The sequence below is a fragment of the Glycine max genome, chromosome 19 (assembly GCF_000004515.6).
Source record: "Glycine max cultivar Williams 82 chromosome 19, Glycine_max_v4.0, whole genome shotgun sequence".
Taxonomy (NCBI): Eukaryota; Viridiplantae; Streptophyta; class Magnoliopsida; order Fabales; family Fabaceae; genus Glycine; species Glycine max.
This window is the reverse complement of record NC_038255.2, coordinates 47,340,234-47,358,095: the sequence shown is the minus strand read 5'-3', so window position 1 is coordinate 47,358,095 and position 17,862 is coordinate 47,340,234. Positions and strand designations below refer to the sequence as shown.

The window sequence follows — 17,862 nt, the reverse complement described above, 5'->3', positions numbered from 1 at the left end:
ATTCAGGATTTTACCATTTTTATTCAATTAAAACAATACGAGCGATGTGACAATTTGTAAAAATATGATTGATGGTCTATGTAAAGTATCTTTACACGTAGCATTTTTCTCTTTTTTTTTATAGGATGCATTTTTAATTTTATAGAAACTAAAAATGTAATATTAATTTTATGAGAACTAAGATGTAAAAATCATTTCATCACTTATATGTTAGAGGAGATATAATATATATATATATATATATATATATATATATATATATATCATTTATTATAATGATTTTAAATTATCATTATTATGTATCAATTCAGTTGAGTTTGTTTTTATTTTAATTTTATTATGAAACTATTGTTGAGTGCTATTTAGATGTTGTTGTGCTTGCAAGATAATATAAAGTTTTTAACAATAATCTTTTAAAATAAATTAAGACATGTTTAGACTCAAATTTTCATTGAAAGTGTCCGCATTTAATATCAACCGTGTCTCGGATAAGGTTATTTTTCAAAGAAGATAGGTTTGAGAAAAAAACATTTAAGAATTTCTTTTCATTTTCTTAAATAAAATAAATTTTAGTTCTATGTCTAAAATCACTGCAAATTTGTATTTGCAAAACAAAACAAAAAATACCAGCCCCTAATAAGAATTTTGGATCCATCATTACATTAGTGTTATAAAAACTGATCCAATTATCGATTAGCCGATCAATTTTAATAATACTGCCCTACATATTAACATTCATTTTAACGTTGCAACGGACCCAAATAGGAAGAACAAAATTATAATGTTAATTTTATATGGACATAAAAAAAAATTATTTAGGGACTAATCTATAAATTCGTGTCGTGTATCAGAACTAAATGATCAATTTATCCGTGAAAAATATAATAAATGCCATATCAATATTTAGGAACTGTTAGGTACCATTTATATATATATATATATATATATATATATGAATATGAAGACTTGTTAAAATATGGATCCCAAAAGCTTATGTACAAACACTTTTACTCTTCCTGTACGTGGGTATTCAGGACGCTGAAATTAAAAGGCAAAACAATGATTTCATTGAATTAAATACTTTATGAAGCAAAGGAATTTAACAAAAGTATACTGTTGTCGAGTTGTAACTTGAGTTGTTAAATTAAAAATCATGCAGAAAGCATCCGAAATATCTTCTATCCGACCATTTTTGGACTCATTTACTCGTCCTCATCCTCATCTCCAAACCACCAAGAAATAGGGCCTAGACCATCATCATCTATCGCTCCCTACAAAATAGACATCATGATAAGTCACTACTCCATTAACGTGCAATGCTAGTTAGTCACGACCATTTATTTTAATAATGCTTCTTAAATAGGGTTTCAACCCATCTTCCCAAAACAATTCGTATATGCCCAGAAGTTCAAATATAGTTGCTATAATTGAATCCTAAGGGAATCAGCTATTTTTATGTTGCAAGGATTTTAATGAATGATCAAGAGTTATGTGATGCATAATAAAAGTGTTAGCAATAATAATATAATATGATGAATATAGCAGAAAAAACTAAGGTAGAAGATATAGAAGCATGGGGATAAATAATAAAGGAAGCAATGTGAAAAGAAATCTTAAAAGACTTAGGTATATGATCCTCCACCAAGACAGATGCCCCGCAAAACAAGATGTTTGCACCTCCAAGGAAAAACTCGAACAAAAATTAAAGAAAATAGTTTACAATTCATCATCAATTATGCATCAAGGAACAAAACGAACGATACATAATAAGCAATAACAAACTTTTGTTATATATGAAGCTGCAAAAGCCATCTAAATCAAATTATTAAAATCACAAACAAAATAAACCATCCTAAATACAACATCAAAATAAAAGTAAAAAAATTGATTAAACCAAGATTATAATTATAATAAACATCCCATCCGAAAAGCCATAATAAACATCCCATCTAAATGTTTTTTCTTTTATAACACTACTATAATAAATACTTTAACTCTTTCAGTATGTAGTACAGTTTGGCCATATATCTCATCTTTCTCGTGTAGTTTAAAGTATCCACAAAAATGCATGAACCAAGGTAATGAAAGTAGGAGGCAAACAATGGTGAGGTGAGCAACAAAATACTTACAGAGACCAACATAGGGGCAAATGGCTTTGATTCTTTTGGTTGTTCAACTGGAATTTGGGGATAACTCACATTAGTAACTCGGAATTTGATCTGCCACATTGGTAACCAAATTAAGCATACTCTTTGTTTTCCAATCATACAGTTAACAAAAAAGGAAAGGAGGCTAACCACATCAGTAATAGGATATTCTTGTTCATCATAATCCCAATACCACATGCCTTTCTTGCTGTGATTTTAGTAACAGCAAACAAGCATACTGTTGATCATACTTAATGATACACACATTACATAAAAATAATAAAAGATTGTATGAAATAAAATCTGTAGGAAGAAGTTAGCTCCTTAAATAGATTTTAGTACCTTGAGGGATTAGCCGTTGACTCTTGGCCAGAGGATACCCTGCTTTCAACAACAAAAATAATAATAAAAGATTGTTTGTATTAAGTTCAAAGATAATCCAAAAAGTAAAAGTAGACAGTGGAAACATCACCTTTTTTTCGGTTCAGTCTCAACAAAGTGGTTTGGGTCGGGCAAACGACTTGCAGGAATATAAATATCATCATAGAATCCAATGGTTACTGCCAACCACAGATTCAGCAATTACTAAGCAGGGGCTATCTTGAAAAAATTCCAACATTTGACAATCAGTTAATTTTTCAGATGATGCAGACATTGAATGGTGGTGTTACATGATGGAAATAAAAGGTTGTCAGTGTCACACTATGGATATGGAAACACCAAAACTAGCTTTGGTAACAACTCAACATGCAAAGTGATATTATTCGTGTCTTTATTTCTTTTAGAATACAATTTGAGCTTTAATTAAATTCATAATTAATCACGCATGGCAGCACAGAGCTGCGACCCCAAACCACTAGTGGGATTTAGTTCGGATAAACTATAGTATAAAGAGAGTCCCAAGTTATAACAAAATAATTAAAGGAAACCAATTTCAATCTTATTCTCCATGATTCCAAGAATCAGACATACCCAAAACACAACTTCATAAAAAATTCCAGAATTCAAACACACACATTTATTCATATATTTATTTCAAAATCAAAGAAGACAACGTTTTCTGCTAAAGGAAAGTAGTTAAGAAATTCCCTACCTCACATCCTCTTGGTCTCACTGGAGAGCTCATCAGGAATCCCTTAATCATGACCTCTCATCCTCTCTTAGAAACTGAGTTGCTCAACATTCCTTCTTATCCGCTTTATTTGCAAGGCTCCCAAGCCTCCAAGTGTCACGCTAAGCCTCATGGGAGTTGCATCTCATGGCAAGTTACCACTATCTAGGTAGCCCCCCCCCCCCCCCCCCCCCATTTGAAAAGTAGGAATAAATGTTTCTGAGGAGTACATTTTGGACCCAATAGCCTGCACCATGCATCCTTCTATCTCTCACTCACTAACAGGATGTTGCACAAGCGACTAATCACTATTTTTATTTTGCTAGAGTATCAAACTTTTAGAGCCACATTCCTCAGAATAGACAATGAAATTGGATACCTATGAGAGAAACAGCATGAAAGAAAATTCCATATTGTGTCAACAAGATGGGTTAAAGCTAAATTGATACTGTCCTGTACCACGAATGTTACATGTATCAATAAGACCGGGTCAAAAACAACTTTCAAGCAAGTATCTAGACTATAATTTTTTTTTTTTAAAACGATTCCCTTGTCTAATCTATATCTAAGTATTGTGCTGCGAGTAAAATGTAACAGATATATGAAACAGAAGTATGCACATAGACACGATTCTTCTCCAGCAATATGCATCTTAAAACAGAGAACTATTGAGGAACTAAATTATGCATGTCGAGAAAATAACAATCAAGTAGCTGAAACAGAGACATACATCGTAAGCCATCAGCATCAGATGAAAGAAGCCTTGCAGTAATAATCTCCTTCTCAAATGGACGAAACATAATCAAATTGAACACAACCTGCCAGAAATATTAGAATTTAGTTATTGCTTAGACACAATCACATACATCATCACTTCTGCCATCAAACCAAAAACAGTGATTCAGGTTCTGTTTGGATTAAGTTTTCAATAAGCACTTACAAGAGAAAAAAATAAAAAGTATAATGAATCAAACTTCTTCCATAACTCAAAATCAACTTATGCACCTTAACTTTTGTAGAAGATAGGAGAGAAACTTCTATAAAAGTTGAAGTGCATAAGTTGATTTTAACTTATAGAAGTTTAATTCAATTTACTTTCTCATTTTCTTCTATAAATATTTAGTGAGAAGTTTATCCAAACATGACTTTAATACATCATAAATTGTAAATAAGAGGTGCTAAGAAAGTACAATCTTTTGCAGGTTCCAATATACTGAAAATAACTCATGATAACCCAATAGTGTATCAACATTTTTGTGCCCATTAATCAAAATTTAAGGATTAAACTTTGGGAGGGCAATTTTTCTCCTAATAAGTTAAAAATCAAACCAAGAGAAGTAAAAATGTAGGACAAGAAGTCCAAAACCAACCCATGAATTCATACCGTATAGGTTGGAGCCCCATCACCAGGGAAGATAAACCCACCATCAATCGATCTGATATCATAGACACTAATGCAGAGGCCCAAGTTTGCTATAACCTGACATGATTACAGAAACTCGAATTGAAGCCAAGTAAACTAAGTCAATTACAAAATATGGTTCACAATGGAAACTAAAAATGGTAGCAACAAAAAACCTTATCTAAGAAAAGCTTCTCAAGCTCCATGTGTATAGCTTCTCGAATAGGAAGAACAAGACGAGAAGGAGGCAGGGGCAATTCGTGTTCGATTTTACTGAGATAGAACATTGAACCTGAACCAAATTACAGAGTACGATTCTTGAGTAATGTAAGACAACTATTAGTTGCTTTTGCAGTGCATAAAAATGTGGTTTCAGCAGGGGGATATGAACCAGAAAGTTCATTTCAAAGCAATGTTCTAAAACTAGTATCGTACGATTCACGATACGTATTCACACGATTCGATACGATTCCAGCTGCTACCGATACGAATAGGAGGTTGTCTCGTTTTTGTTCCTGAATCGTGGTTGAATCTCTGTATCGGGGATGAATCGCGACTTCCAGACAAATCGCGCGATTCTTCACCGGCAGCTGGCCTCGCGATTCTTCAACCTGCGCAGACTCATCGGAGAGCGGAATCGCTGGACACGCCGCGCTGGATGGCAGGATCGTGATGACGAGCGTGTTTCCGCGTCGCTATTTTCTCAGTCGTGGCAGAGCGGAATCAAGGTAGTTTCAGATTTAGGGTTCCTGTGAAGGGGATACTAATGTTTGGGCTTGCGAGTGTTGGACAAATTGAGATCACGTGATTTTTAAACTATGTAAGCCTCCCTCACGTGCCTTTTTAAAACATAATAATGATTCAGATTATTTTTTTTATTCTTTACTAAAACTCGCTTGAATTTTTAAAGTTGGAATCAAATGTGACTTGGACATTCTTATTTTAAAATAAGTTTAACAGTATTTTTTTTATTTCAATTGCATTCAACCTAACTTTTTTTTTTGTCTTGTAGCTGTTTTTCTTTCTATATTTATTTGTCTTAACTCTTAAATCTTATATTACATCAACAATAAATTATTTGACATTAAAATATGTATTCAAGTTTTTATTTCTTTATGTTAAGATGCTCCTAAAGTGTTTATAAATATATATATATATATATATATATATATATATATATATATATATATATATATATATATATATATATATACGCGCGCGTGTTATGTTTTTTGTTTTTACGATTCATTACTAGAAAAATAGGCATTTTGATACATGATATATATCCTAATACAACTTTAAAGGTCGGGTCAATTATCTACTTAACTAAATCACTCAATTACTAGATTCCTTGATCGAACAAATGAATTACTAATTCAACCTTATGATATAGACTCTATTTAAAAAAAATTAAAATATTCACTATATACAAATGTGATACTTGTAAAATTTATTAAACTTTAATACCATGCACTAAAAAATGACAAGACAACACAAATAAACATAATTTCCACAAGCTCATTCTTCACATTCAAGGCCATAACTCTTACGTCTTCCTCATTTGTTAATTGTTATAGGCCTTCAAAATTGGATTTTCATTTTCACAATTTGGTGCTATGCACTTTTGGCCATTGTCAAAGTCTTCGACAACTCATTCCTCATTAGGAAAACAAATACTTCAATTTCAACTCTAAACTGGTATTATTCCATTCTTGATTAAAAAAAAAAAAAAAAAAAAAGAAGCCACAGAAGCTAGATGCATGCATGTAACTCAAAAGACAAGCATCATTCACAACCAAGAAAGAGGATTGCTTTTCTCAAGATAAATGGAAAAAATAATCTGGCTAGCAATCACTTTGAGTTCAACTTACCTTCATTTGAAACATGTTTCATTACATCCGCATTAGCATGATAATTATTATTACATGACATTATGACAACACTACAATTATATGACAGATTATTTCACTATCGTCAATAAACCATTAACCACGAGTGGCCATTGATTTTCACACTCGATTATCTGTAGCAATTCAGGATTACTTTACAAATCTAGTAATGAAGCACCATCTAAGACGAACTTATGTCATAAGGAAGATGTTACCTTAGCTATATAATGGTTAATATAGCCAAACCAGTCAATGCCCATTATATCAATGGGATGAAATCAAGAACATAAAACTCTCCGAGTTCTGGCTTCAGAGCTACAATTGGGGTTCACTGTTCAATGGACATCCTGAAAACCAGTGACCCTCCATACGCGGATGCTTTGTGAGAAAAACTCAGGGAGTTAAACACCCAAATTAACACAGTGCATAACAATGATACAGAATGAAAGCAAATTGAAATTTGCTCACTGTTCACGATGTTGTGTCTGGATTCTGGCGTGACGGAGATGGGGACGGCCTAGGGAGCACCGGCGACGACGAGCTTCGCGTTAGGGTTGCGAACTTGCATTATTGGCTGCGTTTTGCGAAACTTCATTTTCGGTTTTCCCATTCTGCTTCTATTTCGTTTTTTATTAGTATTATTTTTTCAATTTTTGTATTATTGAAACGATGTCGATTGACCGTTGGGTCATTGGTTCACGGCGCTAGGAGTGGACAAAGGTTGCAATGGATTGAATTTGTGACTTCTTTTTATCTGCTCCAATCAATTTTACTTGATTTTATTTAAATTGTACTTTGTTTAGTTGGGTCTGTAATTCAATCTGAATCAATAGGATTGAATTGGATCAAATGGAATTATATCATCTGATGTGTCGGGAAGTGAATCTAATAATATGAGATTTAATATATTTAACTAAAAAAATATTTTTTAACTATTAGTCTAATATTAAACATGTTTCACTCCAAGTTAAAAAAATTAAATTATATATATATATATATATATATAATATATAATAAAATTGGGTTGGATTAAAAAGTCCAATTTCTAATGATTAAAAAAAAATTGATACAAGGTAATCGAGTGCATTGGATTTTAAAAAGCAAAATTCAAGATCTGATTTGAACTCATCGTATTTGCCTTCCATCAAGAAAAATAGAAAACATCCCCAGGATTGGTATGATGACACTGATTGCTCTTAAAATAAGTAGACCATTTCCACTTTTGTCTCAAAATAGAATGGTAAGTTATATGGAAAATTGGTTGAACCATATCCTAATGGATGATCATTGGATGTTGTCAAGTTTGAAAGGTCAAGAGAGTTCAGATTCGGAGCCTTAGTGCTTTGTTGAATGGATAATATGATTACTTGGATTTAAGGGTAACCATGTGGTTATAGGGAAGACTATTGTTTTGTCTGACTGAGAACCATCACAGTTTGCAGACCTTGATTGTCATGTGATTATGTGAATGTTTAAATCAACATCGGCATCAGCATGTACATAACATGTGTTGAGTTGGTTAGGATTCAGTTACAGAGGAGAGAAAAATAGAGAATGAAGATGAAAGAAGAAAAAAATATTATGATTGATTTGTAAAGTGTGTGTTACAAAGTATTTATATTCTCAGACACAAGCTACTACTAAACAAGACTACAACTAACTAGTTATAATCTCAACACCCTCCCTCAAGCTTATCATGGTAGATGTTGATCATGCTAAGCTTGGAGACAAAATCATGAAATTTGGGTGGTGCCAATGCTTTGGTGAGAAAATCTGCCACTTGATCACTTGTTGAAACTGGTAGTAGCTTTAGAGTGCCCTTCAAAAGCTTCTCTCGCACAAGATGGCAATCAATTTCCAAGTGTTTTGTGCGTTCGTGAAAAACCGGATTTGAGGCAATGTGGACTGCGCTTTGGTTGTCACAGTAAAGAGTTGGAGTTCTGGTAAGCTGAACTCTCAAATCTGCAAAAAGATACAACAGCCATTGCAACTCACAAGCAGCTGAAGACAGAGCCCTGTACTCTGCTTCTGAAGATGATCTGGACACAGTTGCTTGCTTTTTAGCACGCCATGACACTAAAGATTTGCCTATGAAGAAACAATATCCAGATATGGATTTTCTAGAATCCATACAGCCTGCCCAATCAGCATCTGAATAACCTATAAGTTGCATTTCTGAAGTTCTGCTAAAGAAAATACCTTGGCCTGGGTTGTTCTTCAAATACCTCAATACTCTACATGCTGCATTGAAATGAACATTTGTGGGTGCTTGCATGAACTGGCTAAGTTGTTGTGTTGCAAAAGCAATGTCTGGCCTAGTTGTGTTTAAATACAACAACTTCCCAACTATGCGCCTGTAACCTGAAATATCAGCATAAGGAGTGCCTGCAGCACTGTGCAACTTTATGGATGTGTCAAGAGGTGTGCTAGCAGGTTTGCACCCAAGTAATCCTGAATCCTTAAGCAGATCCAGACAATATTTCCTCTGTGAGATGGTAATACCCAGTCTAGAATGAGCAACTTCAAGCCCAAGAAAGTATTTCAACTTACCCAGATTTTTAATTTTGAAAGCTAAATCAAGAACATTCTTGATCCTGTCAAATTCATCAATTGAATCACCTGCAAGAATGATGTCATCTACATATACCAACAGTGCAGTGAAAGTATTTCCTTTGGTGAGAGTAAATAGGGAGTAATCTGAAATTGATTGTATGTAACCTTCTTTGAGAAGCAAATTAGTCAGCTTTTCATACCACTTCCTACTTGCTTGCTTCAACCCATACAAGCTCTTTTGTAGCTTGCAAACAGAATTAGGCTTGGCACAAGTTACCCCATCTGGTATTTTCATGTAAACATCTTCTTGAAGATCTCCATGAAGAAAAGCATTATTGACATCCAGTTGATGAAGGTGCCAATTCTTTATGGCAGCTACTGCCAAAAGAGTCCTAACAGTGGTAATCTTAGCCACAGGGGAGAAGGTCTCAAAATAGTCAATCCCTTCTACTTGATTGTAGCCTTTGGCTACTAATCTGGCTTTGTATCTCTCTATTTGGCCATTTGCTTTGTGTTTGACTTTATAAACCCATTTACATCCTATGGGTTTAGTATGAGGTGGGAGTTCAACAATTTTCCAGGTACAATTTTTAGCCAAAGCATTTAATTCTTCCTTCATGGCTGTTACCCAGTGTTCATGCTTACTAGCTTCCTCATAAGATTGAGGCTCAGTGCAGTGTGTGATTGACATACTAAATGCCTTGTGTGAAGGAGACAAAAGTGTAAGTGAATGAAAAGAAGACAAGGGATATTTAGACTTTGTACCTGAAGTGAGAGATTCGTGTGAAGTTGGAGATGTATTGTGACAAACATAGTCAGACAAATGTAATGGTGCCCTTCTTTGTCTGATGGGTTTGGAATGTAATAGAGGAGAATCATTGTGATCTTTAGGTGGAGGTGTGGAGGTAGAGGTATCAGAAATGACAGTGTCATTTGAAATATTAGGAGATAAAGATGAGTGGGGTGGTGATGGTGACTGCTCAGCATTAATGTCTAAGGAAATGTCACTATCTAAGGTAATGTCACTGTCATTTGGAGTAGGACTGATGGAATGATACTCCCAAGGAGTCTTGGGAGATGAGGACTGATAGGGAAAAATGTGTTCATGGTGAGTCACATCCCTAGACAAGAATATGGAATTATTTAATAGATCAAGGAGTACAACTCCTTTCACACCAGATTTATATCCTAGAAAAACACATTTTCTAGCTCTAAGGTCTAACTTGGTTCTATGTGATTGTAAAGTAGATGCAAAAACTAGAGAACCAAACACTTTGAGAGTATCAAAATCAGGGGCAGTATTATACAATAAAGTATAAGGAGATTTGTTTTGTAAATTTGGTGCAGGGACTCTATTCATGATGTATACAGCATGGGAAACAGCATAACACCAAAAAGACTTGGGGAGATTAGACTGAACAAGAAGAGCTCTACCTATGTTTAGAATTTGCTGATGTTTTCTCTCAACCCTGCCATTTTGCTGGGGAGAGTCAACACAGCTAGTCTGGTGTAATATACCTTTGGAGGCATAGAAATCTGGCATAAGGAACTCAGGACCATTGTCTGTACGAATGGATTTAACAGAATGATTATATTGGGTTTTAATAAAATGAATAAAGTTTTGAACATGAAGTCTAGCTTCAGATTTATTTTTCATTAGGGTTATCCAAGTATATCTAGAATGGTCATCAACAGCAGTAAGAAAATAAGCATGATTATGAACAGATTTAATAGAGATGGGACCCCATATGTCAAAATGAATCAAATCAAAACATTTTATTGCTTTATGATAACTGTGTACAAAAGGTAATTTTCTGTGTTTAGCAAAGTGACAGATGTCACACACAGAACTAGAATCATTTACAATAAAGGGGAATTGAGAGTGTAAAAGAGCAATTCTAGAACTAGACAGGTGACCTAACCTGAAATGCCAAATTGCATTTTCAGGTATATGGACATTATTTGCTGAGGAAAAAATGGAAGAAATGTTGTAGTTGGAAGAAGCACATTCCTTATTTGTCTGAGTCAAGTAGTACAAGCCATCTCTGCTTTCACCCAAACCAATCATCTTCAGTGATTTCTGCTCCTGTATGGAACAAATAGTGTCAGTGAAATTGAGTGTATAAGGTGTATGGTGACATAATTGAGAGACAGAAATCAAATTGACTGTAAAGGTAGGAACATATAGGACATTGGTGATACTAAAAGAAGAGGAAAACACAACTGTGCCTGCATATTTAGTGGTGACATGATTACCATTTGGTAATTTTATAATCATGGGATTGATTTCACTATAAGAGTGAAACCAGTGCAGTGAGGCACATATGTGATGACTAGCACCTGAATCTATGATCCAGGTATCAAGAGCAATATTATTACAAATAGAAGAATAAAAAAAATGAGATATTTTCATACCCTTCGTATCTGCTGATGAAGGACCAGCAGTGTTGAATGAGCAAACCTGTTTAGAAGTAGAAGCATTACAATGGTTAACAGAAGGAGGTTGAATTAACTGCAGAAGCTTATCTAATTGTTCCTGAGTAAGTGAAGGAGTCATGGTGACACTTGTGGTGTTCTGAGATGCAGTTGAAGATTCAACACGTTCTCCCCCATCAACTGCAGAATGATGAGCAGAACCAGAGTGATTTTTCATCATGTGAGGAGGAACACCATGCTTTTGAAAGCAATTCTCAACAAAGTGATTCGTCTTATGACAATAGGTACAGTAGCGCTTGGAACCAGAATTAGATCTTCCATTAGCAGAACCTTGAGACTTACTAGTTGAAGCATTAACAAGAGCCTTTGAATCATCAAGATTAGGAACACAATTTTGACGTTCAAATTGAATCACCATAGAAAAGATCTTGGTGATAGAAGGTAGAGGTTCAATCAGAAGAATCTGAGATTTAACCGCATTGAATTCATCGTTTAAACCAGTCAAGAAACGCATAACATGAAGCGTATGATGATGACGACGAGCAAGACGCATCGCATCACAAGAACAACGATGATGACATGTGCAATTTGGAATCGGCATGTAAATTTCAAGTTCTTCCCAAAGCGCTTTCAGATCAGAATAGAAAGTAGTTACAGATCGAGTACCTTGAGTGAGAGCGTAAATCTCTTGTTGAATTTCTGAAACACGAACCAAATCACCTTGTGAGAAACGCTCTTTCAGATCGAGCCACACATCGGAAGCGTTATCCATGAAAACGATGGATCGGGAAATGGAAGGTTCAACGGAGTTGAGAATCCAGCTATGAATCAACATATTGCAGCGATTCCAAGCTCGGAACGACGGATCGAAGGCATCAACCGGCATCGGAATTGTTCCGTCAAGAAATTCGAACTTGAGTTTGGCTCCGAGAGCGCGTCGCAGAGACCTCGCCCAAGAATGGTAGTTGGAACCATCGAGGAGTGGTGTGACCTTGACGGAGGAGGGACCGTCGCTAGGATGAACAAAGAACGGACTAGTAGGATCAGTAGAGGGATCCGCCGGTGGCGGTGGTGCTATACGCGGTGGCATAGTGGCGGAAGCAAAAGGAATGGATCGTTAGGTCGATGATACCATGTTGAGTTGGTTAGGATTCAGTTACAGAGGAGAGAAAAATAGAGAATGAAGATGAAAGAAGAAAAAAATATTATGATTGATTTGTAAAGTGTGTGTTACAAAGTATTTATATTCTCAGACACAAGCTACTACTAAACAAGACTACAACTAACTAGTTATAATCTCAACAACATGCGTCGTCGGGGTGGTGGACTTAAAGACACAATCTATGTCGTTTTTCAGGAGTTGACAATCTCTTTCCTTTTCTCCCAATCTTTGCATTAATGTTAAATTGTAAGCATTTATATTTTAACTTGTTATGAAAGAGGTGATAGAAAAAATTTTAAAATAAATGACTTTATTATAAATTAAGTTGGGAAGCAAAATGACACAATTTTACCACTACTCTTCCTCTTCAAGTTAGACCACAACCTTCAACAAACGCATTTTTGAGTTACTCACGTAAAACACGAGTGATACATTGAGCGCTTTCTAATGCATATCTATTGCTGATTAAAATTCAGTTTACTCTTAAACAAAATACTTTTTTTAGTTTACCTAAACTTATTTTGAAATAAAAGTTTTCAAATATAAATAGGATGATATGTTTGGATTTCTGTTGGAATCTTATTAATAGGATTTCAATGCACTTCAAAGAAGTTGCTTATGCAAAAGTATGTTAAAGGGAAACCTAAGATAACCCAAACATTTGAGCTTGTGAAATCTAAATAGCCCAAAATTACTTCACCTTAATAGTTAATACAAGTTGTACAAACAAGCAACCAAAGACTCAATTCCTTGTATGTTGGACAAAAAAACATCACTTGCTTGAAAGCTGAAGCAATTAGAATTGTGTGTCAATATTTCAGAAATATTTTTCTATACAATCACTATTCAAGAGAGATACAGTCAATTTTGAAATCAACGAATAAAGAATGTTCTAAATGTCCCACCAACAATGTGCCCTCACCCTATACAACTGTCCCAAGGAAAAAAAAATAAAGAATGGCATATTTTCATCTTAAGCTAATTAAGTTACATGCTCCCACAAGCAACAACCATGCAGGAGCACTACAAACAATTGCATGTGTTGAGATCAAACAAGTCTACTAAACCTTTTCAATGACTCTTTACCTATCTGAATGATGCCAGAGAAGGAAGGCCGGTCTTGAATCATGGACCCCCCAACTATGTCAGTGTTCCTTCCATGTGGCAGCACGAGAGGCCACCACGCCTTTCGCCTTTGCTCTCTCCTCGCCTTGCGAATTTGGTTAAGTTCTTGGCAAATCACGGTTCTCACACATTTTAAGTAGGAATTCATGTCATGATCTCTCTGAATGGTTCCTCCAGATCCATAGGCAGATCGGTCACTTAATATCTCAAGTGGGTGTGGAGTGTTCAAGAAGACCAATTGAGCTGCATGGATTTGTTTTAATGTGTCACTAGATTCTGACAAAGAACCACTCAAAAGATATAGACCACTGCCTGAGGGTAGGAGATGATGACTTGGTGAAAAATTCTCATCTGGCTGGAGAATCAGCAGTTCTCCCATTGGTGCATATAATAGTTTCTGCAGTAAAAGATTCACTAAGAATTGAATTGAATGAAGCTAGAAATACAAAAGAAATTGCTATATGTACTAGAAGTGTAAATTTGTTTATAATAAATTCTATATACGATGTTATCTAATAAGAAATTATCAAGTAGGTTTGTTTATTTTTATAATAATTATCTTAAAAGTTAAACTTAACATTGATGTCTGATTAGTTGAAAGGTATAAAAATTGACACCCTATAAAATTAAACCCATTTTTTATATAAGCATCCAGTAGAAATTCCTATTGGGTATATAATTATATATAAAATAAATTAAACTCATAAGTTTATTAAATAAGTGTTTAATTTTAATTATGTTGAATGATAGCTATCCAAATTGTCTAAAAGTGGAAGTTTACCTGGTTATTAAGGCAAGGATGATTGCGGAAGTTACTATTAACAGCCTTTAGTAGTTCTGCAAGATGGTTAGGGTACTGGCAACAAAATACTCGTGTTACTATATCTCTGTGCAATGTGATTGCCTGAACATGGCTCCGTGGCAATCCAAGCATGTCAAGTAGAGTGTCACCTCCACACATGATGGATGGTGCCCCAAAGGTTATGACAGGAAGCAGAGAGGAGAATGGCGCTTCCTTCCTTATCAGTAGCATAAGATTTACAAGTAGTGCCAAGCTCCCCCCAAGAGAATGACCAGTGAATCGGAAAGTTGCACGTGAACCATGAGATTTTAGGTGACCACGAATTTCTGGCAACATCTGTTGATATGTCCCTTTTGCAGCCTCGTATATACCTCTATGTACATGAACATCTAACCCCTAGGAAAAAAAAACATGTATCTCATTATCTCAATTTCAGTAAGGGTGAACATTAAAAAAAAATCAAAGTTATTTGTTAGCTTGCAATAATAATAGTTACCTCAAATTGAACTGGTTCAAATAGTAGGTTTGCTTGCCAGGATGCAAACGACTCGGAGCCCTGCATATTAAAACAATAATATTTATTAAAAATAAATCCAAAATTGACAAGGAATTACATATAAATGTTCACTGCTAAATGAAATAACTAGCTATATTGGTAATTTTAATAATCATGCTTCTATCATATTCAAGACTCAAGTGTTCATGCAATACTGCAATTAAATGTACTTTATATGGCAAAATAAAAACATGTCCCCAATTGATATGACCCACCTGGATCACAAAATATCTTGTAGAGGTCTGGTCATCATCACATACGAACCATTCACAGGGTGAAGAGCTTGTTGAGTTCAAATCATCTGCAAAAACCTGCTTTACTTGCTCATTTGCAGCAACAACTGCTGTTACCGAATCCGTAGTTGCCTTCAAATTTGCCTCCTCCGTGTTTGCCATCTTCTCGCCGTTAAATCTTTCATTGCTTGCTTCATGTGAACCTTCACCTTCCACAGCATCAGAAGATTTGAATGGAAGTATGCTCCTTGTCTGAGCATGGAGATAAGAGGCAGCAGAAGCAGCAATCTCATATGCAGCAGATGCACTTATCATGTATCCACCATTATTCTTTTCCTCTTTTGTTTCTCCCCCATTCTCCTCATTAGTTTCTTCCTTCTGAGTAGCAGCAAATGTTGTCTGATTTTTTTCAGCTGCCACAGCTAATTTCTTTTTCTCTATGGATGAAGTTACAAAACGCAGTCCATAGTGTTTGAAGAGTTTCCCTGGCTAAATTATTAAGAAACAAAAGATATAAATTAGTATATCAAAAATTGGTAATTCTTGGAAAACCAAATTCCTACAAAAATGAAAAATTAGTGCTTCATCTACATTAAACCTCGAAGGGTTTTTGAAAAGCATATTTATATATTTATCAGTGAATTGACGAAATCTTCAGAGAATGAGATTATTCAAAATTTCAAATAATTCTCTGGAATCTGATTCAAGTCATTTTTAGTAAGATGTTGCGTGGCTAAAAAAAAGAAGGAAATGATGAAATAGAAGGATTTAAAATACATTGATTTTGGGAATAGAGTATGCCAAATTGCCCAAGTGGGATATGCGCGCATATAATCTAGCTTCGGACAATGACACCCTGCGAAGCATTCTCGAAAACGAGTCTCTATCGAACGAAACCTCTTCATTTTCTTCTTCTTCAACCCTACAATCATCACACTCTTTATCCGTTTGACCATTGGCCATAGCTTCCCCTTCATCGCTCCTCTGTTCCCCTCTCCAAACAGACCTTATATGAAAAATCTTCAAAACCCAGTTCCCATTTTGTCCCTCTCCTTCTCCTCGTTCTGTCTCGGCCGTTGCATTCTCTGCCAAAACGGCGTCGTCGTCGACGGCGAGACCGTGGTAACCGGAGGCATTCCCCGTTGGTGGTCGTGGCCAAAAGGACTTCAAAGGGAATCTAAAAGAGAATCTGGAAAACAAGGAGAAGCTCCCAACAGCTTTCACCTGAGAGTGTGACGCGTAATCATTGGCGCGTGCAGATGCAGTAATGGAAATTGACGGAGCTATCCCACAAATGCTACTGTGTAAACACAGAGCATCCATTATGATTTGTATGTATGTGTTGGTTTTTTGTTTGCAGAGAAATTAAGAAGAAAAGACAATGAAAGCCTGTAATGGAGGAACCCAAAGATTCTTGAGGTTCCTGGGTGGTGGTTGAACAGAATCAAAATCAAAGAGGAAAAAGAAAAGGTTGGAACCAAAACGGATAGCCAAATATAGGAAATGGTATTTGCTAATCTCAGGGGTGTTCCAATTTCCAACTTTTTGCAAGGAAAAGAGGGACCTTTTGATTGGCAAGGAAATTATAAGTGATTTTATTCGCACCTGGGTGTCGTTATGTTGTAGCAAAACGCTTGGTTCCAGGGAAGTGCCACGTCGTATAAAGTGTAGATGAACAACATGGCTACAATCACTGACGTGTCCCTCAAGCTGCAAACTTGCGTTGTGACATTGTGTGTCCTCCTTACAGATCCTGTTCTGTTTTGCTCCTATCTTTCGGGGGAGATTGTCACCCTCACGCACCTCGCTTACCGTATCTTTGCTCAAGTGCTGCTTTTACAATAAAATACTAATCCCTCCTTAATTTAATTATATCTTTACTTTCCACTTTATTTTTAACTAACTTATACATTTACCATGAAAGTAAAAATGAAAACAACTAATATACATTTATTGTTGCTTATAATTCAAAAAGGGTAAAAAAATTATAACTAGTTTATGAGAAATGAGAAAACTTGTTGCATTTCTTGGTTCGTAGAAAAAATGTAAACGACACTTTTTTGGTTCTTATAAAAAATACAAAAAAAAAAAGTATAAAATAATAAAGTGCGTTTGTACAAAGGAAAAATTGTAATCAAATTAAATTTGTCAAAAGATAATGAAATATGTAATTATAATAGTTACAATGCATAATTATATCATTTCTCTTATTAGAAAGAAAAACTAATCGAGAGAAACTAAATTATTTTTAAGAGTCATATATAGCAAATAAGATAAATAAAATTATTTTACTAATTATTGATAATCTTTTGAGTATTATAAAGAAATTTTAGCTGGTCAAATATTAAATATGAGTGTCTTATAGAAATTTGAATGAAGCTGTCATTCTTTGAAGGACTATTTCCTTTTGGTTGATACTTATAATTGAAGTTATTTAATATTTTGA

The 17,862-nt window shown here is 35.0% G+C and overlaps 2 protein-coding genes across 2 annotated transcripts; both read right to left on the bottom strand.

The window, feature by feature from the left end:
* Window positions 1-1,044: 1,044 nt before the first annotated feature.
* LOC100808954 (DNA-directed RNA polymerase III subunit RPC8) lies at window positions 1,045-5,457 on the bottom strand. The gene is made up of 9 exons (XM_003554495.5): window positions 5,096-5,457; window positions 4,837-4,952; window positions 4,643-4,738; window positions 3,989-4,076; window positions 2,620-2,707; window positions 2,490-2,528; window positions 2,298-2,355; window positions 2,130-2,219; window positions 1,045-1,271 (listed from the first exon to the last, which is right to left on the bottom strand). The coding sequence occupies exons 2-9, from the start codon at window positions 4,945-4,947 to the stop codon at window positions 1,203-1,205; spliced, it is 639 nt and encodes a 212-aa protein (XP_003554543.1). The 5' UTR covers window positions 4,948-4,952; window positions 5,096-5,457; the 3' UTR covers window positions 1,045-1,202.
* An 8,045-nt stretch (window positions 5,458-13,502) lies between these two features.
* Window positions 13,503-17,081, bottom strand: LOC100817848 (phospholipase A1 PLIP2, chloroplastic-like). The gene is made up of 5 exons (XM_041012702.1): window positions 16,194-17,081; window positions 15,399-15,905; window positions 15,124-15,183; window positions 14,607-15,023; window positions 13,503-14,222 (listed from the first exon to the last, which is right to left on the bottom strand). Exons 1-5 carry the CDS (start codon window positions 16,737-16,739, stop codon window positions 13,749-13,751), a joined length of 2,004 nt encoding a protein of 667 aa, XP_040868636.1. The 5' UTR covers window positions 16,740-17,081; the 3' UTR covers window positions 13,503-13,748.
* Window positions 17,082-17,862: the final 781 nt, after the last annotated feature.

Bases quoted from the DNA above. Each gene is read 5' to 3' on its own strand.
- LOC100808954 (XM_003554495.5), bottom strand. From the start codon at position 4,947: ATGTTCTATCTCAGTAAAATCGAACACGAATTGCCCCTGCCTCCTTCT. The intron at 2,708-3,988 runs GTATGTCTCTGT...TGTGGTTGGCAG, and splicing joins TGATGCTGATGGCTTACGAT to TAACCATTGGATTCTATGAT. The intron at 1,272-2,129 runs GTAAGTATTTTG...TCTATTTTGTAG, and splicing joins TTGCCCCTATGTTGGTCTCT to GGAGCGATAGATGATGATGG.
- LOC100817848 (XM_041012702.1), bottom strand. From the start codon at position 16,739: ATGGATGCTCTGTGTTTACACAGTAGCATTTGTGGGATAGCTCCGTCA. The intron at 15,906-16,193 runs GTATTTTAAATC...TTAATAATTTAG, and splicing joins ACTCTATTCCCAAAATCAAT to CCAGGGAAACTCTTCAAACA. The intron at 15,184-15,398 runs GTGGGTCATATC...TTTAATATGCAG, and splicing joins CAAGATATTTTGTGATCCAG to GGCTCCGAGTCGTTTGCATC.